Source organism: Pygocentrus nattereri, chromosome 7 (genome assembly GCF_015220715.1).
Source record: "Pygocentrus nattereri isolate fPygNat1 chromosome 7, fPygNat1.pri, whole genome shotgun sequence".
In the NCBI taxonomy this organism is placed as follows: Eukaryota; Metazoa; Chordata; class Actinopteri; order Characiformes; family Serrasalmidae; genus Pygocentrus; species Pygocentrus nattereri.
In genome coordinates this window covers 7,763,521-7,787,370 of record NC_051217.1, presented here as the reverse complement: position 1 = coordinate 7,787,370, position 23,850 = coordinate 7,763,521, and the positions used below count along the sequence as shown (strand labels likewise).

General features: G+C 39.7%; 1 protein-coding gene across 6 annotated transcripts in view; it reads right to left on the bottom strand.

Annotated features, from left to right (window-relative positions):
• Positions 1-120: 120 nt before the first annotated feature.
• Positions 121-23,850, bottom strand: part of fgd4a (FYVE, RhoGEF and PH domain containing 4a) — a 69,980-nt gene continuing 46,250 nt past the window's right edge. For 5 of the 6 annotated variants that reach the window (XM_017685665.2, XM_037539714.1, XM_017685828.2 and 2 more), the window contains 16 exons: positions 23,213-23,344; positions 21,284-21,440; positions 13,771-14,146; positions 9,856-9,945; positions 9,485-9,630; positions 9,153-9,309; positions 8,605-8,743; positions 8,457-8,515; positions 8,170-8,316; positions 7,146-7,318; positions 7,021-7,051; positions 6,856-6,936; positions 6,597-6,722; positions 4,558-4,704; positions 3,801-3,941; positions 121-2,298 (listed from right to left, as the gene is read on the bottom strand). In XM_017685665.2, coding sequence (XP_017541154.1) covers positions 2,041-2,298; positions 3,801-3,941; positions 4,558-4,704; positions 6,597-6,722; positions 6,856-6,936; positions 7,021-7,051; positions 7,146-7,318; positions 8,170-8,316; positions 8,457-8,515; positions 8,605-8,743; positions 9,153-9,309; positions 9,485-9,630; positions 9,856-9,945; positions 13,771-14,146; positions 21,284-21,440; positions 23,213-23,344 — 2,360 coding nt within the window. In that variant the 3' untranslated portion in view covers positions 121-2,040. Of the gene's footprint in view, positions 2,299-3,800; positions 3,942-4,557; positions 4,705-6,596; positions 6,723-6,855; positions 6,937-7,020; positions 7,052-7,145; positions 7,319-8,169; positions 8,317-8,456; positions 8,516-8,604; positions 8,744-9,152; positions 9,310-9,484; positions 9,631-9,855; positions 9,946-13,770; positions 14,147-19,781; positions 19,896-21,283; positions 21,441-23,212; positions 23,345-23,850 lie in introns of those variants that run through there. The other variant, XM_017685978.2, reaches the window with a different exon arrangement.

Here is a 23,850-nt window from a genome sequence, read left to right as displayed (position 1 = left end):
ACCTTAGCATTTTTCAGCAAAGAACATTGCTGCACTAAGCAAATAGGCTTAGTATAGCTCTTAGCTGTGAGACTGTGACACATTTATACATGTTTATATTAAACAAACAACAAACCCAAATACATAATCCTTTTTATTTCTCTTACAAGGTACACTTTATAGAAGACGGTAAAGTGCGTTTTAGATTTGGAGAAGGGAGGAAATTTCAGTGTAGAGCATTGGGTCTTTCTCCAGCTAACTCCAGAGTCAGCCTGTTATAACTAATGCTAGGGGAAAATCTGAACAAACGACAGGGCTACATTCAGCATTTAAAATGGCACGCCAGTGCTCTTGCGTTCTTGTCATGCCAGAAGAATCTGGCTATCAACACAACACTGGATGGTTAGACTAGAGGCGTTGTGTTCACACTAGTTCAGAGGCCAAACCTCACTGTGTACCTGTGCATTTCTATAATGGATAACCTAGCCTACATATCTGCAATACTAGGCAATACGCAACTGCTAGATCGGCCCAGGATTTGTCTCCGTTTTAAATGTGACTGTCACAGGCACGTTACCATTCGTAAAACACTGACCAGTTCTCAAACAGCGTTCAATAATGTGAAAGTGGAGAAAAAGAAATGATACAAGAACAACAAATTCACAAATGTAGACTATGATGCTGTGCTGAATACTAAAATCATAAAATGGACAGAACAACCTGATGGAGGGAGGCAAAATGGTATGAAACTCCTCTTTGTGCTACTGCTTTTCAAAATCATGCACATCTTTTATAAGTTATTCTTAAATAATAAAGTTAATTACAGTATTTCATAAAACATTTACATATGTCTCCCTGCTTCTGGGCCTATTTGTCCTTGATTGTTCTGCCCGCGCAGGAAGTCTCATTTAAGACACTCATCAGTAGCGCAACACGTCTGCACTGGCCAGCTCATTAGCACTCATCCACGAACATGAACATGGCCACCATACAGAAAAAAGGAAACATACTCTGTGCTTGTGGATGATAAACATGTACATGTGTACAAATATGTTTAAATAGCAGACTTTCATCTTAAATTGAATGCTATCCTGACAAGAGATAGGATCTGAGAAACAACACATTCACCCGATTCACCCGTTACACAGTCTCACTGACCATTCAGTGGTGTAATTTACCTAGTCCTGTAAAGAAAGGATGATTATCCAGCTCATGATAATACAATAGATAACTGTTGACTTTACTGCTGTAGTATAGGTGTCCTTAGCTTAGGAGAAAGCATTGCTTGCTTCAGGTTACATATCTGCGTATCATCTGAGTGTTTTGTTTTTTCTTCATTAATGTGCTGGGAATGAGTTTATGCTGGTTTATGCAGCACCACAGCTCCTGCTGAACCCATCTTCAGGTGCAGTGATGTTAATGAGTGTTTATTGCATGTAAAATTGAAACCAAATGTGATAAGCAGTCCCTGTGAATGAAGACCCTAGGTAAAGATTACTCTCTTCCCAGAGTGCTGATGCAGCCTGAATTCAATTTCAAACTTGCCTTCAGCATTGGGGAGAAACCTGCATTCACTTCATATATTTTTATAAAAGACACAGAGGGGGCACATCCCCTCATATATACTAAATGGACTGGCTGCTCTTAAAATGGTACAATGTGGGTATATACAACGCTTATACATTATGCTGCACTATAACAACAGGGCTGAGCATGATGTGTGGGAATGGCTGTGCATTCATCCATATGTCATTTGGCCCAGGCTGCTGGTGCCTGTCTTGGGGCACTGGTGAAGTTTCAAAGCACTTGTGTGTGCCATCGCTTTGGACCTCCATGTTCCATAGGGAAAGCCTCCTTCTTGTTGCTTAGGAACATTTTAAATCCAATGTGGAGATACACTGCCCTATCAACAGGTGGCATCCATGCTCCACAGGTAAGTGAGTGTAGAGTTTGTGTTATTTTTCTCAGGCGTCCTTTCTCAGGTTGTGCCTCTAAGCTCTCCGTTTCTGAGGCTTGATTGTGGTCGGGTAAGCAGAAGTTGCTCTTCTGGAGTCTCTCCTCTCAGATGCTCTCTGAGCTGGGTTCATGACTGCCCTCTGTCCCATGGGGTTCTACAGGTGGCAGGCATTCCGGCACCTCGCCCGTCACAGCCACCCGGATCACTTTGAGCCAGCGCTGCTTCAGCTCTTCGTTCTCTGCTGCAAAGCTGTGCACAGACTTCGACTGTGTCAGACGAAAGCTAGCTGGAGGGTCTGCTGGCCGCGTGGTGTCGTCCACAGAGTACCCCAGCAATGGGATCGTGGACTGGGCTTTAACGTCCTGGGGAGATGGGGAGTGGAGAGACATGAGGACCAGTTTCAAACTTTTGAATGGTAGACACACACACACACACACACACACATACACATACACACATACATCATTTGTGCAGAATGATGCAATAACAAGTGGAAATTTTCATTCAAATCAATGGAAATTTTGCATTTTATTGTAGGCCAACACATAAGCCTTTATAAGGGATCATGCAGACCTACATTTATACTTATATAAACACTTATTACAAAGGTGTCATTTATCATAAAGCTTGCAATGGTCAGCTTTGATGTCAAGTTAATAGCATCTATATTAAGTGACATTAATTTTTCCTGACATTAGGTTGTGACATCACACTTCATGCGGTGAAATGACGAACACTGAAGCTCAATGTATGTCACAGTGACATAATACTGATAATATGACAGGTTGCCAAGGCATTCAGACTGGTTGAACAAAAGTGAGCATTTTCTGTGGCCCTTAGGTAAAGTGTATTTAAATTTTACCATCAATAAGATTTAAGCAATGGCACATCGTCAGCCAAGTCAATGTGATACACACTTTACACTAAATAAGATCAATTATAATGTGCTGTCAATACACCCAAAAAAGTGTCACAACAATGTCAGAAAGGTCAACTTGATGAAGTTAACACAAGTTTATAATAAATCTTACAAAATGTTACAATATGTAGGTTTTTATTGGTTGTCATGATGAACTTACATAAGTGTTGTAGCTTTATGTACACAGCCCTAAAATTAAGTGTCAGTAAATTTTGACAGGTTAACTTTTTAAAGTGTCATTTATTACAGATTTTTCCTCATCCTATAAAGTTACCTCTTTGGGGATATGAGGTTCTTCTAACAGAGATGATGTACTGCACATGATTAAACAAGCCTGTCAGAAATCTCACAAAGCAAAAGTGTCATTAAACTACACTGGGACTTTCTTCATTACTGCCTTGACCATTTAATAGAGTCTTCTGAAACGAGGAAGTTCTTCCTAAGCCTTTATATCACTGAGATTTCTAGCACTAATTTGGGCCTGTATGTCAGTGATTCTGTTTACATGCACAACAACAATACTCTGATTACCTAGAAAAAAATCAGGTTAGCGATATAATTTGATTGGACTGTTTACATGCATAGCAATACCATTACTTTGCAAACAGCTTTGTTTACGTGGGATCTGAGACACAGTAAGACGTATTTCCATAAAGGACCTTTTTGATGATGCGCTGCAGTTATGTAACCAGCAATAAAAACTGGAAAGCTGTTCATATATCCATATTAATCAAGGTATTGAGCAGATATGTAGGTGTTAAAGAAATCAGAAAGGTCTTTACATATGACTATCTACAAAGTTAATGTATCAACTTTAGTCATGTTTATTCAGAGTATTTATACATGTAGGTGCACTCAACGAAAACTCAAGGTAAAAGTGTGGCTAGTAGGCCAGTAATGAGCTACGGTCTTTAAATATGCATTACATAGTCAAAATCCACGCACCTGTGGTGCTCCATACAGATATAGCACTAAAGCTTCTTTTTGAGGGATGACACACCAGACCTTCTGCCAGGGCTTATTTTTCTCACAGTACTGCAGGAAGCCATACATTATACTACTGCCAGAAAACTGAGCTGCTTCAATCTGACAAGGAAAGAGAGAAAGCTGGTTAGATACAAATAGAAAATATTTTGAGAGAGATGAAAGGCACCCTGAAAACACCTTACCCTATCACCTTCAGATAAAAGTAAACAAACTGAAACTGAAAAAGAAAGAAAACGAGAGCAAAGATGGTTTTGGTGTGTGAGTATCTGATTTCAGACCCAGGACCCTTAACACTTTAGATGAGGGGATAAAGCATTAATTTGCTGTTAATTTGTAATCTCTAATGATTCAGGATTGCATCTGATTATTCTGCTTTTGACCCCTTTTCTAAAGTGCTACTTTTGCACCTCTGTCAGTAGCACAGTCTACCAGTCCCTCAGTGTCCCCTTCAAACTGAGCTTACCCCCGACTGCTCATGCTGAACACGTGCAAGCCGCTTTCTCCGAAACTGTGTGTAGAGTTTGTGATACACAGTTCTTTCAAAAACACACATCACAAATGCATCACAGCTTCAGCTCTTTCAAGAAAAATGCTTCTTAATGATTAAATTCTCATACACATGTGGTGTGTACACCCACTGTGTTCTGTTATACCTCATGATGCTCTCACACATGATTATTCTTACGTCTGTATGTAATCTTGTGTCTTCACTCACCTCCAGAATGCCTTTCTTCTTGCCCTCTTTCTCCTCACTCTCTGTGTGGCCTGTTAGGATGGAATAACAGTCTCGACACACCTTGTTCATCTTATTCCCATCATATTCCAGAGGAGCCTTATTGTCTGAGCACTTCCAGCACACAACCTGAGGAATAAATATCCAAAAGAGTGCACTTAATCTCAGGTGTCCATTCTGCACTTATTACGGCTTCCATTTTTTTCAGGAAACTTGCTTTCAGTTCAGTTCAATCTGCAGGTATTTTTCCACACCTTCAAAGTTCAGTCTGAGAAGTTGGTTGCTATTTCTACTTTTCACAATCCAAATAATCCCATTTACAAATTCAGGCCACAAACCCTTACTTCACAGCTCAAATTTCCAGTTTCACAGTTCTAGTGCAAATGTTCCTCTTTTTGTCAATTTCCTTTTCTCAGCAACGACTTCTTGATAGTTACATCCTTTCAGACTCGTAGTGTTGTCTTTTCACAGTGGAAGGGTGGACAGAAACACTGAAGTAAGAGTGGAGCTTGATGTTCTCCTCTTTCTCAAAGATGAAAGCTTTAAGTACTGTTTATGTCACAGTTAAGGTGGTCTACCAGGTCTTGCAGGGTTGTTACAAATTCTATTTTCTCTATATTTGTTAATTATATTTTGAATCCCAGTTTTGGAAACTCCTTTTTTTCCCTTTGGCTTTCCCCTTCCTATAGTAGGTGCACTGTCTTGTATGTGATCCTCTCAGAAATATCTCCATTTTTGATGCACTTAAGAAAGAAAATTTCAAGGCAGCTAAGGTGTGTTTGGGTAGTTGCTTGTGTGAAGCTACTCTTAGTAAATGTTATCTCTGGGAACAGCTCTCTGAAAGACACAGCAGTAACTTGTTTTTAAACTTGGTTTTAAGACTGGAAGGATGGAAGAGTTAGTTGTATCAGAGGCTTTTGTGTAAACCTCTGTTAAAAAGACGTTTTTTTTTCCTGATGCTGAAAAGTTGGAAATTAAATAAATGAAAGGCGGTCTCTGACTTTTCCACAGTACTGTATGTTATTTTATATGAATTCTTTCTCACGCCTAGTTCACTGAATCAAGCAAAGAAATTTAAGCAATTTTTTACATCAAAAACAGAAATATTCAGTTGTGCAGACTCATGAAAACTTCTGAATACAGATTGTAAACTGAACACACAGTACTGTGCAAAAATCTTAGGCACCCAAGACCCAAGACCCATTTTATATATATATATTTAACCCATCCGTGAAGTGAAAGACCACATACACACTAGTGAGCGCACACACACAGTAAGCAACCCTATCCATGGCGCCTGGGAAGCAATTGGGGTTAGGTGTCTTGCTCAAGGACACCTCAGTCATGGACTGTTGGCGCTGGGGATAGAACCGGCAACCTTCTGGCCAGTTCCCTAACCTCCAGCCCACGACTGCCCCAGTAGTGTGTGTGTGTGTGTGTGTGTGTGTGTATATAAAAATATAATATAATATAATATAATATAATATAATATGTGATTTTCTGGATGTCAGTGTGTTTGTTTAACCATTTTCAAACCTCTCCTCAAGGAAGCCCAGTATTACAGTATTATATGTAGTTAAAAAGCAATTCCTGGTTTGACCAATCAGTGCTTCAGTAAATTGTGCTCATGATGTAATTGATGATATTAACAAGTCTCTGTGATGGCTGTGAAGGTGTCAAGGAATAATATGAACCCAAGAAATTCTTGTTACTTTTTGTTGTTTTTATGGTTATTTGAATTATGAATATGACTTTATTCTAATGTATATTGTGATAAACTCACTGCTGAGGTAAATTGTTTTAAAAATTGCTTAGATGCCTAAAACCTTCCCACAGTACTGTAAATGTAACTGATTACATAACTATGTAAGCCATGTGTGTTTGTTATACTGTGTTATTACTTTTAAATAATATAGCAAAATGGCAATAAAGATTTTAGACTTCTGAGAGTTAATCCTTCATTAATGTACTGAATGATGCATAAAATTAATAAACAAAAGCTGTGTCAGCATGTCACTTACATAACCACAGGCTCGACAGTGATGTCTCCTGCGAGTGAGAGCATTGAAGGGTTCTCTGCACTTCATACACATCGTCACCTCGTTGTCTCGAATCCAGCGAGGGGCACGCTTCCCCAGCTCTGATATCTGAGAGCAAAACACAAACACAACATCTCTAAAATCAATCATCAAAGAGTTCAAGCTAAATATGACTAAACTCAGCTAATGTATGAAGAAGTAATCGAGTTTTCTACTGATCTCCCGACAAAATGATACTCACCGACACTTCCTCCACTTCTTTAGATGCTGTTTTAAACGTCTCATTCTTTTGGTGAAAGATCTCTATTGTTTCCTGGAATGCCTGAAAAGCACAGAATGCTGCTCTCAGAGAGGGCTTTTACATAATGATACTGAGACAGGATATAGAAGTGAGTTAATTATTTACCTTTATCCAGTCCTCTTTATCTTGCTCAGAGCTGGAGAGAACATAAGCAAGAGAACAGGTGATTTTCAAACAGTGGCTTGTTTGAAAAAGGGGAATGACATGAGAAAAGCCACAATGAGACTCACCTGGCCTGCAGCTCGAGAGTACGCTCCTTGCCCGACACCTGGAAAGTATGGGGGTAATCCTCGTTGTATGTCTCTGTCACTTTCATCCCATCAATTCCAATTCGCGTACGTACTGTGAACTTCTGCCCCACCAGGCTGAACTTGGGAACGCAGTACAGCAGCATGTTGTTGAACTGGAGACAGGTTTAAGAGATTAACCCACATGTAAGAGATTCACTTAAATCTCAGAAATGAATAAGCTGCTTTGTGATGACTTATTTGATATGAAGTGTTATATCAATGCTGCCATGCTACTCTGAATATAGCACGATGTAAATAAATTAATTTTGAAATTGAACAAGAGCCCAAATCCTGAATTTTTTTGTAATTTATTTTTCCGCTTAGGGAAACTTATTACATTTGTGTGATTTTATGTACCAGAAATGATGACAATTAATTTTTACATGACCATTTTCCAATCTCTCTTTATCCCATATAATTAAAAGGGCTGGTTGTGTTGCTGTGCCTCTAAGACTTATATAAGATGAATTCTCCTTACAACATCAATATGAAGGGGTGGGGCTTGACTGCTGTTGACTGAATAGGTGAAAACATGTAAATTATTAATTCTCGTGTCATCACAGAGACAGTGAATTCAAAAAGGACTGTTTTTGCAGCACGGTTTCCATATATGAACTGTATGGACAGGAGAGTGAATCGTTTATTTACATATTACTTCAAACTCTCTCATTAACCCTTAAAATCCCAAGCTTATTACACACTAAGGCTTACACTATTCAGTAACTATAGGGACTTCAAATGCAGACTGGCTGAGCTATTCTTATGTTGTAGAAGAGCATAATACAATTTTTGGCCTGGCAATGGGCCCTGACTTCTTAAGAGGTTTAAAAATTAAAGCAAGGGAAATTTGGTTTACCATTATATGAGTTGCAGTTTTTCAGCAAAAAAACAAAACCCAAAAAAAAAAAAAAAAAATCAGCCCAAATGCTGGCATAGAAACCAACACAGAGCCATATGAGCTCACCAGAAAGAGATATCTGTCCATGGCTGAGGTGTTCCTGGCTGCCAGTTTGAGAATGTGGCCCTCCTTAATAAATTCATTAGAGGCATTCACTATATCCTCCTCCTCCCCCAGCATCTCATAGATCTCCAGTAATTTCTTCAAGTTCTCCTGAAAGAAATGACCTGAAGCATTGAGTGGCTGTAACATTAATTTATAGCTTGATCTGTAAAGCTGCAATAGACTGCACTCTCTTTTGATTTGACTATATTGAACTAGCAGAGAGTGAGGGAGAAAATAACTATACTTACGGATTTGCGAATGGCAGTGTTGGAATGAGTGGCTGCCATGGCAATAATTTCCAAGGACTCTTTTAAAAAAAAGTAGACGTCATATATCTGCTGACATTTTTATTTTCTGAAGGTAAACATATTTTATTGCACTCTGAGGAGGACTCACTTTCAGCATCCCTGTGGTCCACGTGGTCCTGAGGGAGCTTCTTCAGATAGTCTTTGAGGAGCATCTCATATCTAGGCACTCTCTGCACAGGCTCCAACATATGGTGCTGCAGAGTTAGACTACCACAGACCTCCTGCTTCTGAACTCAGGACACAACAGAACACCGTGAAGACCTGATCAGCATTTGATACCAACAGCATTCTAGTTTTAGTCATTTTTACCAGTGAAGTCTGGCACAAAACATTCAGACCCCTAATTAAATAAATGCTGATAATTAAGCGGCTCAGCCAACAGATGTTTGAGTTAGATGTTTGCTTCTTTAGTTTTGTGCTGGAGCTGTGAAGCTAATGTAGCTAACACCACGTAACACCAATCAAATTAAGTCGAGATGTTTTTTATAAGCAAGCCTATTTGAGATTACTCAAACAACTCAACATGGTTTGAGGCAAGTGTATGATGACTTAGGCAGCCGGCATGGCACCAAACATGTCTTGACTGACTGATTATTAAGAAACTCACACTAACAATATTACAATAACAATATTCACCTGGATGTCCTGAATGAGGGCTTTGAATTGAGGTGAGCGGTCTGTCCACTGTTTCAGCAGCTCCATGGCTTTATCAAAGTTCCTCACATACTCAGCATACATCTTCAGAAAGGGGGTAAGCTTCTGCAGGATGTCACCAATGCGAGGTGTCGACTCCCTGAGATGGTCAGTACAAGAAACCACAATAAAAAAGCTCACTGTAAGCACAGATTAACATTAATTTGTTCATCATGTCCGGCTTTAGCTGTATCTACAGTGAACCAACATGTTCTAGTGTGCTGAGAAGAAACTGCTCCTCAGTAAAAGATGTTGAGCAAAGCTGGATTTCTCACCATTCTCCCATGCGTTTCTCCAGGTCTGGGAGGAGGAACTGGCTGTGGAAGGCATTGATAGAGGAGATATTCGAGAAGATGTTCTTCACCACATCCACAGGGAATGTGCCTTTCCCTGCCTCCTCCATCAGCTTGGCACAGAACACCTGCACAACATGGCCAAGAGGAGGGCATGTGTGTACATGCATGATATATACGGACCTCACAAGATATTTTTAGCAATTTTCCACATTTTTAGGCTGCCTGAAGCCCATTTGTATCGTCCTCATCAACTATTAGGTAATGATACTAAAATGGTATGGCTCTTTAACTCATAAGTTATAATTTGGAAAAAATGCACACACACTAAAGGCACCAACATCAGCACTTACCTGGTCTAACAAGTTGAGTCGAGCCACATAGGCCTTTTCTGTCTGCAGGAGCTCATTAGCAATCTTATACAGCTTCTGCTCATTGGTCTCCTAAACAGTGAAAAAATAACCATCAGAATCTATAGCCATAAGACGGTTGCTGTTCTCAAAAGACTGTCTCTGTGCAGGTGGACTCACAGAGATAAAACTGACCATATTGTGAGGGTAAATATGGTTCCAGTGGACCACAAACTCATGCAGGCGAGTCGTGTTGGCGCAGGTGGCCTGAAGGTCACATCTAATTCTTATGGGGAGAATTCAGTCAAAATAATGAGATTAAATTTCACAGTGAGAGTGTCTCTGAAAGCTGACCTTGAAGGAACTGCACCTGTCAATCAAATAGATGACCCCCCATTCCTCTCTCCTGGTCCCCATAAACAGTCTTGACTGCTCATGTGTGGCTCATGCACTGCATCATAGAGAAGATACTTGGCTGCATCCAGGCAGTACAGATCGAAGAGGTGAACCCATCTGGAGGCCCAGCTTAATCACAATCCACCATGAGTGCAAGTCATACAGGTTTCCTTCTCAGTTTATTGAGCTCCTATTCCACATAGCAGCCCAAGTGCTGAATTTTGAAGTTGCTCAAAATCAGTGCTTCCCAACTCCTACCCTGGAGGCCTTCCTTCACCACACAGCTCTGTCTCTACTGCACCTGAGTCATGTTAGGATTTGTAATTAGCTACAAATTAGGCTGACTGACAAACCTTGCATTAAATTCTAAACTGTTTCTGGATCATTCATTTGCCATTCATTCTCCTTACCTATGTTCTTTTATGAACACAATTAGAAGTCCAGCAGAGCCTTTCTAACGGTTGTTCTGATCACAACATTAACCACTGTCTTATTTAAGTGATCCTTAATATAATAACCAAGCCCCTCTTTTAACTTCACATGATATTGTACTCTAAACTTTGTGTTTTTCATGTACATTTACTATATTTATTTATTTATTTCAAAGCAAGTTAGTACCATAAACAACTGAGCTACAGAAATTTGTAAAGAACACATGAAGTAATCTTTAAAAATAAAGGAAGTTCCCACACAAATGTCTAGAAACATGCCTTTTTGGTTGTTTTTAGCCATTTCCCTCCATTCACATGCATTCATTAAGGGCTTGCTTACAGGTCTCCCTTTAGAATTTTGTGCTCAAGTCTTTGGTAGAATAGAAGAAATAGAAGGTGGCCAAGCTCCCTGTGAATTGGCTCTGGACTGCTGTAAAAAGTCCTATACAAGTTAAATTGAACTGAACTGATTTTCAATGATAGCTGACAATCAAGCCCTTAACTGAACAAGGTGCATCACATCAGTAAAACACGACACTGTACAGAACATGGAAGCTGTAAACATTGCTGTAGCTGAGTTTCACAATTCCACACATCTCTACTGAGTAAGGTGTGCTGCTGTGAATTGCATGTATATGTTGGTTAGCAACTGGAGTAGTTATCCAGAAGCTTTTTACATCCCCCCATACACCCCTAAGACAAATGAACACACACACCCACATTCACAGAGCCATTGTGCCAATAGAGGCCTGCAGAGGGAACTTCCTGCTGTAGAAAGACGAAGCACAGCGCTTCTCTGAGTGTCAGCACTTTAAGCAGTCAAATCTCAAGCCAACTGCACAGGCAAACAGCATGACCTCTGACCTCTTTTCTCATATCCCTACATACAGAAGAGCACACAAACTCGGCACATCTTCCAAAATGGTGCGTCCAGCTTTTGTCACAAGAATGATTTATTGTCGATTAACTGGCATGAAGAGGTCTGAGCAGACAGGAAATAAGAGGGTGGGAGAGAGGAAATGAGTAAAGACAATAAAGGAGGGACCAGTGTTGATAGAGAAATAGACAGATAAGTATATATAGAGGAAGAAAGAGTGAGGAATGAAGGGCAAAAGGGAGAGAAAGAGAGAGAGAGAGAAAAACAGAAGGAGGGACAGATCTGATATTTGGGTTCTTTGACTATAATGTACAGTTCAAGTGTATTACTATAAGATCTGCACTGGTTCACTAGTATTGCATTTCACTACCCTCAGATCACATTTCATAGGCTTGGGCAAAAAACAAAATGAAGCCATTTTTAGAAATCAGGACTTTGATGTAATTTACAATGAAATGATTATGCTATTCTATTGCTCAATCCAATATTAACCAGCTAATCCTAGAACAACTGCCACTTCAGGACACAAATGGTGCACCTTTTAGTTGCTAAACAGGGACAGAGAAGAGGTCCAGCCAGAACAGCACAAACCAACAGGACTGTTAGAGGCGGTAGTGCATGTAGATGAGGGAAATAAAAATAATTACTGAGCTACTTCGTATTCATGTGACAAGATATGCCATGATATTCATTTTTCAGACATCTGATGAGTTAGAACTGAGATAAAATACCCTGTAGTGCTACATTTAAAAAATACTGTAGAAAGAGTAAATACAATTTTGAATAAAACTAAACCCAGTTCAGGATAAACTTTGGTCTTTTTTTTTAACGAAACAGGCAGCTGGTCAGTGTTCACATACTGATGATGCTCAGAAAAAGCCTATTGTACCATGACATAATTACAATAACGATACATACTGTCACATAGTCCAGCCCTAAGCACATGAGCTAAGCATAATATATTGCTGATAACCTCGTATCTCCAAAATGATATCTTTACAGAAGAAGGACCTACTTTATTTTAATGTAAGAAAAGCTGCTTGTGCTCCTGCTTTGGCTCTGCTAATAATGCAACAGTCCACCTTCCCCTAGTGATGAAAAAATCTATCAATTAATGAACTTCTCAGCAAGAGCACATCAAACATTCAGATGACCTCCACACAACACTTAGTCCTGCTGCTTGGCCAAATCACAGCTTGCAGAACTTCAAAATCATTTTGATGCCTTAACACATTATGAATGACTTCGCACAATTGCAAATGTCCTTAACACATATCGTACTGTTTGAGCATACATTAAAAATGGCGTTAGGGAGATGAGGTCATTTTCACTGAAATAGGAAGGGTGCTATATATTTATGTAATCTCACTGCAATGCTCTGCTGCCCTTTGCATTACTCCCAGAGAGGAAAAGCAGCTCTTCTTACAGAGTAGATGACTGAGGGTTTCTGACTGAGGCTCTAGAGTTAATACTGGCTTGGCAATTGGATGTACAGCAGAGCACATTGCTCCAGTGGGCAGGAGGTGTCAAATAACTGTGTCCCTTCTCTGCAACTCAACCGGCTTAAATTATTTTTATACACCATATACACCAGAGAATCCAGCAAACATATCAACCTAGCATATCATATCAAGCCTTGAGGCAATACTTACACAAACGCAAACATAAGCTTTAGTAAAATATGAAAGAATTAGGAGCATTTGACTGAATAAATACAGTTCTGCTTTAGCAATCTGACTGGCTGAGTGATCTGAACATGCTGCTTAGCAACCCTATCCTACTGTTTAAAAAGAAAGTATTAGACACATGAAGACATTTTCATGATGTTACATTGTGTAGTTTTTCAAAGGTTTAATTAGTTGGTTAATTAGTAATGTGTATAAAAACACCAACAGTATCGCATTTAAAGATTTTTATTTAAACTTTAACACACTGCACTGCGCTAAACAGGCCTAATTATGCTCTGGCTGCAGTTGCTATTTAGGTAATGACAGTATTCACAAAATCCTCAGAAAAGCCCAAATTGTGATCTTTTCACAACAAAGATAAATACTGTCATATTGCCCACCTCTATAGGCCATTCAAGGTCATAAGTTACATCACCTTCACACTAGTAGTATCACTGTTATGCACAGCCTTGAGTGACTATTGCTTTAATGCCCTTTGATGACCCACATATTATTGCTGACACAAAGACATCAGATGCACACCTACCTTGTGCTCCATACTCTTATCTTCCTTACTGGCCTCATTCTCACTCCCGGCCTCGTTCGCGCTCTCTTCTCTCTGACCTGTCTCAATCAGACTGTGAGACAGATCTATGTCCCCGTCCACGATCTGCTCCCCAACATCTCCGTTCAGCAGTGGCTGCCCGTCTGTGCACTGTACGCTTTCTCCACTCTCTCTGTCCATCTGGGCTAACACCCCGTTGGTGGAGTGGCCGTCAGCATGGTCAGGGCTGACTGTGCTGGAGTCTGGCAGCTGCTCTTTAGGCTCCGGTTGTTTCTGACCACTGTTGTGCACCGGGCTGCTCTTAGGAGTTCTGACAGGCTGCTTTAGAGGAGAACCCTCCCTCCTGCTGTCTGTGTGACTGAGAGAGAGAGAGAGAGAGAGAGAGAGAGAGAGAGAGAGAGAGAGAGAGAGAGAGAGAGAGAGAGAGAGAGAGAGAGAGAGAGAGAGGGGAGAAACAGAAAGAAGAAAGAAAAATAGACAGAAAGAGAAAAAGAGCAAGAGATAGAAAGAGAAGAGAAGAGAGAAAAAGAGAAATGAGGGACAGAGCAAGACAGACAGAAAGAGAAGAGAGAGAGAAAAGCAAATCAGACAAGAGATAGGTCAGTTTCAGTAGCTCCTGTCCTGCTAACCGCCTGGAGAATGAAAAAGCTAGCGCGCGCGCGAGAGAGAGAGAGAGAGAGAGAGAGAGAGCTAGCGAGAGCATGTGAGAAAATGTGAGTGTGTCAGGGTTAAAAATACACCACTGTAGAAGCACAAACTTCCTCTATCATGTGGGGCAGCACAGTGTATATCTGAGTGTGTGTTACTGCGCATGCGTGTGTGAGTGTGTTAACGGAGGACGTGGGAGCGTTCAGGTCGGGTGGGGGGGGGGGTGGGGGGGGGCTGGAGGAAAAGAAGGGAGGAGGAGGATGGGAGGAACGCAGAGGGGAAGAGAGGAGAGGTAGGAGAGGCACGGCTGCACCATGTCCCCAGAGATACCCTGCTGGCCTACTTCAGGCTACACACACACACACACACACACACACACACACACACACACACACACACACACACACACACACACACACAGTAAGGCATCTCTCTCATTTACTGTCTAATGCTCAAAAGTGGCCCCTAGAAAGACAAGTACCTAAAAAAGCACAAGTTAGCTTTAAAAATTTAATGCTATGTTTTCCCAAAGAGCTTAAATCTGGGATGTCCAGTACATTTTGGTAATCTCTATGGACAAAAAAATGATGATTTCTTATGATTATGATGAATCATTTCTTCTCTATTACTTGGTTAAGCATCCAATTGTCTTAAAGGGCACATATCACATAAAACAATAGAACTTTTTTTTAATATTTGATGTCTGATGTCATGTTAACACTGTTTAATTTTTTAATACACACCATTCACTCTCCAGTGTGCTGATGTGTGGAGTGAATGGTGTACTTTAAAAATTACACTGTCCATATATGGAGCCTCAAAACCAGTCCGTTTTGAATGTATTGTTTTTGTGATGTCAAAACCACCACATTTACATATATATAGTTAGTGAACTCATTACAGTTTAGCCCCTCCCACTCACGCTGAAGTTATAAGGAGTATTTCAGCCTAGCCTGCTTTTTGAATAAAGCACCGGGGAATCAGAACAGAGCTTCTTTACATATACCAGTCTTTAAGGCACAGTAACAAAAACAGCCTCAATAACGCTAAGGTACAAACAGACAGTGAGAAATGGTCATGTAAAAATGAATTAAGACTGTTTTTGCTACATAAAATTACACCAGTGCCATAAATGGAACTAAATGAATACAATTAAATACAGGAGAATGCTGCACATGGGTCCTTTAATGACACTCTTCTGCTAGTTATGTGCTTCATCTCCAAGCGTGACACAATACTGACACTCCCACATTCCAGTATGACAGCTGCAGAGTGTCTGTAAAAGACTGATTCAACAGATAGATGGAAAATTGGGACCTCAATGTAATTCTCAATACAGCAGGTGGAATGTGCACCCAGTTAATGGAAGAGTGCGCTAAAATGGACAGGAACTCAAGCGACTCATATAATCATTACCTGACAGGACTGACTGTTATTAAGGCAAAGGGACAAGTAACAAAGTATTAGAAAACAAATGATGCATGAAACTAATTTTTAAAGTGAGCAACTTTAACACATTCACTAAACAGGACAATTAACAGATTCATTGAAAAAAGTGAGTACCAGAGCTGAATATCCCTGACTTAGACCAACAGAGCAGACAGGAGAGCACAGTGTAAGAAGAGATGATACTACTACTACTACTACTACTACTACTACTACTACTACTACTACTACTACTACTACTACTACTACTACTACTACTACTACTACTACTACTACTACTACTAATAATAATAATAATAATTTTATTTATATAGCACTTTTCATGTCGGTGGCAGCTCAAAGTGCTTTACAGACAGGTAATAAAACATAGTTACAGAAGAGATCATTAGTATTTAATTAGAATCAAGAAAATGAAGAAAATTACATTACAAGACAAAAATAAACACGAAGAGACATTCAGTTTTACTTAAATGCTAGTTTAAAGAGAAGTTTTTAGGTGCTTCGTAAAAGTGAGTACTGAGCTTGACCGTCTAATAAAAGGTGGAATTTAATTCCACAGTTTAGATGCACAATAACTGAAAGAGGCCTCTCCATGTTTTCTGTATTTTACAGAGGGTGTCTGTAGAAGGCCACTATCAGCAGATCTTAAATACGTGCTGGAACATAAACAGACAGACACTCTGTGATGTAAGCAGGTGCTAGGTTGTTTTGAGCTTTAAAAAATAATAGCAGAACCTTGAAATCTATCCTGAATGATACAGGCAACCAGTGTAGTTCTTTTAAAAAGGGGGTGATGTGACCTCAAATCTAAACCGTATTGCACTGTATTCAGTTCAAGAGACAAAAAAGTAGTGCCAGTGCACTAAATAAAGCAGCACAGATTCTTTTAAACGTACATGCATGCTTGTTTTCCTACAGTGTCAGGACAACATAATAGCATGTGGTCATACACGTCCTACATGCTATACAGAGGCCTTGAATCCATATTCTGGATAAGTGTGTATTACTGGGTATGACACTAGATGGTCAGTCAGTAACACCAACGATTCAATTAAAACTACCAGTAAATACAAACCAAAGGATTGGAAACTAGATTCATGGTCCAAATTTGAAGACCTTGGCTATACCTGTTGGTCACATTATTAGGTACTTTGTATTTACACAAATTTTATCGAGTACATGCACCAAATAGGAGTACTTTGTGGTTATACAATTATAGACCGTAGTCCATCTGTTTCTCTATAATTTGTTAGCCCCTTTTCACACAGTTCATCAAAGGTCAGGACTCCCAAAGGATCATATACCGACATGTTAGTGACATGTTATTGTATGTGTTGCAGAGAGCGAATCAGACACAGCAGTGTTAGTGGAGTTTACAAACAAATTAGTCTTACTGCTGGACTTCTGCCTTCTGCCCAGTGACAGCTGGGATAGGCTGACATAAGTGACTGCCGTGTTGAGCAGTGACCGGCCTCCTCCTTTATAACATTTCTGGAATAGGCCACCACCAAAAATATCCAGCCAAGAGCGTACTGTGGGCAGCATCCTATAACCACTGATGAAGGACTAGATGCCAACACAAACTGTGCAACTAAGGTGAGCTACAGTCTCTGACTTTGCATCTACGAGGTGGACCAGCAAGGTAGGTGTGTATAACAGAGTGGACAGTATCTCCAGTGCAACACTCATAAACTGACCTACCATGTGTCAGTGTCACTGCTGTGCTTAGAATGATCCACCATCCCAACAATGTTTGGTCAGTTGTTGTCCTGACCATTGAGGAACAGGTTGAAAAGAGGCTAACAAATTATTCAAAGAAACAGATGGACTACAGCCTGTAACTGTAGAACTACAAGTGTACCTTTATGGCAAGCGGATGCTGAATGTATATGCATGTGCGATTACAGATTCTCTGAATCTTTTCATGATATTCTGGACTATTGATGATGAAATTCCTTACAATAGCACATTGAGAAACGTTGTTCTTAAACTCACGCAGTTGTTCACAAAGTGGTGAACCTCGCCCCATCCTTGCTTGTGAACAACTGAGCCTTTCAGGGATGCTCCCTTTATACCCAATCATGACACTCACCTGTTTCCAATTAACCTGTTCACCTGTGGAATGTTCCAAACAGGTGTTTTTTGAGCATTCCTCAACTTTCCCAGTCTTTTGTTGCCCCTGTCCCAACTTCTTTGGAACGTGTTGCAGGCATCAAATTAAAAATGAGTGAATGTTTGCAAAAAAAGTTTATCCGTTTGAACGTTAAATATCTTGTCTTTGTAGTGTATTCAATTGAATATAGGTTGAAAAGGATTTGCAAATCATCGTATTCTGTTTTTATTTATGTTTTACACAACGTCCCAGCTTCATTGGAATTGGCATTGTAGTTAATCCTGGCATTGTAAGCTACCCCTGTTTTTCTTTGTTTCTTTTTGTCCTGAAAATGTATGAAAACTCATGCACATACACATATACACATCCTGCAGCTGCTTCCCAGTCTGTGGCCCACCTGCACCACACATCCCACAGACAGCCCTTTCCTGTAAAACACACTCAGTACAGGGTGAGCTGCTAGAACAGGGGGTGGTACAGTGCAGTACAGTACAGGAGCACTCTATAGACTTCCTACAGACGTTACATTTATAGGTACTGCCCTTTATGATGAAAGAACCCTCACCCGACTCATCTCCTTAGTGAAACAGCATGAATCACCCCTTTTATTAGTGACTAATATTCCACAACCCTCAAAAACTAAAGTATGAGAGTCATAACAAGCAGTAATGTCCAGATTTTGAACTGGACATATGATAACATATGCTTTAATTGGGGGAAAAAACAATGTCACACTGAAGAGAGTTTTTTGCAAATAGTGCTGCACTCTAATAAGATTCTCAATGCAGAAATAATGTAAATCTTCTACATTTCTAGCGTCCACTTTGTTGACACTTGAATCCTCCCCCACCCAAACGATTCTGCTCTTGGTTTTGGTCACAGCTCTTAAACGCTGTTAAGCTACATTCTTAAGAACACCCCAGTAGCTAACTGCTCTCTGCTGCTAGACCTGTACGACATGCTTTCAGCTTCTGTCACAAAGCCCTCCACAGGAACTCTTGAGGCTAGTGACACAATAAAGAGCTCGACTCCTACACAAACTAAAGTCATCAGACCTGCAAGACAAACAGGATGTGCGCATGTGTGTGTATTTATAGTGTAGATATCAGGTCCTATAGCTTTTTGAGAGTTTCAGATGATTCCAAAAGACCTTGTTCCATCAGCCCTGACAGCATGAAGTTGAGAAGAGAGTCAGTTTGGAAGGTAACCAAAAAAAAAATAAAAATGAAAAAGATGAAAATGTAAAAATGGGAACAAAGAGTAAGTAGCTCTGAATCAGCATCGCAACTTTTAACCACATTATTAGCATTCTAGCACAGTTAGTCTTTTCTGATTGTGCCAAAGATATACGCACTGCATTCACTTTCAGAATACGATAAGACTTCTTCAAGAGCTTGCCTAATAACTATGTCTCATACACTTAAGATTAAAGCTTGTATACATGTAAATAAAGCCTGGGCACACTATTAAACATAGCATTACCCATAAGCTAAGCATTAATAATCTGCCTCTGACCTAAAACTACATTTAAACTCTGTGTACGTGCAACAGCTTTGTCACAAGAGCTGACAGTATGACAGCTAGCTTGCAGCAAGAAAGAAAATTCTTATCACAGGAGGTGAAATGAGGCTCATGAAACACAGAAAGAACACAGGATGAAGAAAATAGCATCTCGGAAAAAGGCCTCCAAGCTGAAATTCCACCAGCAGAGCGCAGAAGAACCTTGACTAGACTGTCAGAGACAGTGAGGCAGAACATAAAACGTAAGGCTGTGATACAGTCCTACCTGTGTTTAGGTTTCATCATCTAAAGCTTAATACTGAGTTTCAAGCTCATCTTCTACAAACACTGTAGCTGTTCTACCCATTTGAAACCTCTTGCCTTCTCAATCTTTCTCTTGAGAAACATTTGGTTGCAAGTGGGAGTCACCCAACTTCTCCTTCTTGATAAACCCTTCCTGTATAATCATGAAATACAAGCTAATGTTTTTTTTCCAACCCCTACTTCATTACACCACTTAACTTCAACATTTAGGAACTCTTGCGATAAGGTGATATTGACAAGCTGGTGATCTTGACCTTTCAAAAATGTGCTTGTGACTGAATGGAAATGATGATCAGTGTAAAGCGCTGAAGGATGATAAAAGCAGCTTATGTAACCCCCTCCACCCTTGCTACCATTTACATTAGAGTGGAAATGACATATTAAATGCAGTGACCAGAGCTGGACTATAAACTGACTGCAGTCAAACCACTCTCAGGTGTCATATACAACCACACAATGCTATTCATGACACAGACTAAAATGGTGATAACCAAACCATCTTTCATACAATAAAGACCTTTACACTGCCTTCTTGCCTTCTTATGAAATTTGAAAAGTCAATACACCTGAAAATGCATTGTAAACAAAAAAACAAATATTTCTTAACACTTTATGCACATTTTTAACGTCTAATCATCGTGTTCTGTAACTCTGGTTACAAAACAATACAAAAAAATGTGGCCCACAAACGGTTTAAAGACCTGGAGGTTTGAGTAATGGTATCAACAAGGGGATCTGGTATTAATCCAAAGCTAGTCGTGTCACAAATATTCATGTGTGATACTCTTATTCTCAAATTAAATGTCTTTAATGCGTCGAATTATTTTAAAATGACAAAGACACTGTGCAGATTTGTATTAAAAACATTTTGAATTGCTATTCAATTCAGCTTATGATGATTAGGGGAAACACGTCCTACGGCAATGACACAATAGTCACTGTAGCAAGATTCTTTGGTTTAAAGACTAGAAAAAAAAAACATGTGATGATGCATCTCGAAGGTAGTGCCAGATAGCGAACATTACTCCTCAGAACCTGTATTAGCCTGTACATCATGGGTACGCTAGCAGACAGGATTTCCAAATCGCAATTTCTACATTGCTGGCTGAATTACATACATGCTAGTTATTACAGTGAGAGAGCATCTCACACTGAGATGAATGAGCATACAAAAAAACAAATTAGACAACTCTGTCAAACCAAAGAGGCTGACTGATGCAAGGCTGTCCTACAGAATATTGCATAACATAACAATTGACTAGTTTTGGGTTGGGAAGTGACTTTAAGAAGAGTCAACATGTTGAATGATGCAAAAAATACAAGCATGTGGTGCGTGTGAATGAAAGATTTAAAGGTGGACCATATGTAGCTGTGAGCAAACATCAGGCAGATGGCAGAGATGCCATAAGAACTTGATACATAATTCCTAATTATGTTTTAAGAAAACTGGTTGTGCATGCATACCTGTTCTCCTCAAAGCGGCTGATGAGGTCTGACACCCGGCCCTTCCCCCCTCCCCCTTCTCCTCCCTCCTCCATCCTGGAGCTGAAGGGCGGGGCTCTGCCCAGCGGCTTGCAGAGCTCTGTCACCGGAGTCTGGAGGTGCACTGGTTTTGGAGGCACTGCAGGTCAGGCCAACAGAAAAACAACTCATAGTTCTGCTGAACAAAACAATTTTTGCATTACTTAGTAATACTAATATCGCATAAGGCTGAATGTAAATAATTTAAATAAGCCCAGTACCATTTTTTTCTAAGTTCTAGATTAGTGTTTCCGTGGGTATTTTGAAAAATCTTTCATCAATATCACCTTTCTCAGTGTATTTTTAATATATTTCAAGGTATATCGCAATCACAGTGTGCAACCCTATGTTCTTGGTCCATATTGTGCAGCCCTATCGACATATAGACAATATATGAATATCATTCATACCACAGTTCATTAACACCAGTAAAGTGCATAAAGGAGGGCAAAAGTACCTCTTATGTTAATCTCTTATGTTAACACCAGCGACCCTTCATATATTTTTTGAGTTTTCTATGTCACCTTGATAATGCTACTATAGTGGTAAATTTGAAAAATGAAATGAAAAATTTGCCACGAAAAAATTGAAATGTGAAAAAATTTCATTTCTTAAATCTAAGTTAAAACAATGCCTTGGGCATCAGGCAGTGTATTTGTGACCATTTCAATGTATTCTGTGAGGTAGCTTTTAGAGGCATTATACACTTCGGACATCTAGTTCCTTTCACCACCACTGTGGACAACTCATCAAGTTTCTCTAGAAAGGAGCATTTCACATCAAACCACTGTGAATGACTTTGTTTACATCATAGATATTTTTCAGAATTTCTTCATAATTTGGTTGAATTACTCATTAAGAGGAAGAAAAACCTAGACCAAGATTAATTCACTGAAATTTTCTGTTTTTCAATTGCAGTGTTTGCAAACCAGCATAAGGTGGCAGTAATGCCTTACAGCAGCACAGTGAGGGGTGAGTGAGGGCATTCGCAGTCTAAGCAGTTTCCTCCTGCTATGGGTGCATCACATACAATCTCTCTAACTGTCAATCAGCTACTGAACACATTTCTACAATTACTATTCCATTCAGTTGTCCAGAGCAGGAGTCAATCCAGCTTTAATGTGTATTCACATTTAACGTGCATTCACTTGAAACTCAGTATTTCGTTACTGAGCTTGAGGTTATATTTGTAGGCAGGTGCGTGAGCTTTTAAAGAGGGTGATGAATACCTTATTGCTTAACAGCAAAAAGTACACTACGTTTTACTGTACATGCAGCCTTGATCCATGGACAGTACTCTACAGCAATCAAGCCACAATGGCAATGCTAAATAACTACCTTTAATCCGCCTGGCCTCATTCACGCCTTAAGGACCTTTATGATTATGTTAAGCACCGAATAATGGGTTGTCGAGCCAGTCGGCATTCAAGCTCATCAAATCAAAGTCAACCTACTTTCAAGTTCAATAAATACAAATGCAGTCTAGCCGATTTACATTTAATTGTCTTCAAATACTGGCACATCTAAAGCACATTGGTTGTTTCTTAACCTGCTGAAATCACACAATACATCTAAATTTTATGCCTCATCAACCAAAGAACTGGCTACAGACTTCTGAAAAAAAAATCTATATGTAGATTAGAAATTAAGGTTTAGATACTTAATGTCATGAGAACAGGTTTATCCTAAGCACCATGAGTATATATTCCCAGTGCTAGGTCTTCTATTTACGGTATACATAGCTAGTGGTGTTCATGTTCATGGCTCAATATTAACTGTAAACATAACCATAACGTGGGTTACTATGAGCAAGTTGCGGCTTGTTCTACAGGGGTGATAAAAGTACATGTATGTTCGTTAGTGGGTTTTTACCTTGTGGTTTGAGATGATGAGGAATGCGGCGGCCCGAGCCTCTTCCATTTACTCTACTAGAACTCTTATCACTGCCTCTGCATCCCCGACTTAGTTTCTGACTGCGGCGTTCTCCAGGGCTACTGCCAGGATCTGAAAGACACAGAGAGCAAAAGGACTTAAAGCTTCAATAGACGACTCAGCAGAAAAAAATAGTACTTTATTTCTTTAATTTCCAGTGAAATCAGCCGTCAAATACAAGTTATTAAATTCTAAGTGTCAGGGAAAAAAGCAGAAACCATATTTACCACAGAAACATCAATAAGCAATTATAATATCAAATTGTTCAGTCTTTGTTGTTTCCACCCTTTATTGCAATTGCCATTCCTTTTGGGAGACATCCCTAAAGACACCTCCAAAATTCAGTCTTAGAAGTTGGTTGCATTTTCTGCTTCTCATGTTACAAGTACTCCTAAACCCACTCAGTTATGTTGAGGTCTGGCCTTTGTGGTGGCAGTACATTGTACTGAGAACATCTTCATCTTTTGATTTGCAAATGTTCTTTTTTTGTCCATTTCCTTTTATGAGTAATAACTTCTTGACAGTTACACATCCTTTCATAGCACAGTTTTCTTTTACAGCAGAAGAGGGACAGAAAG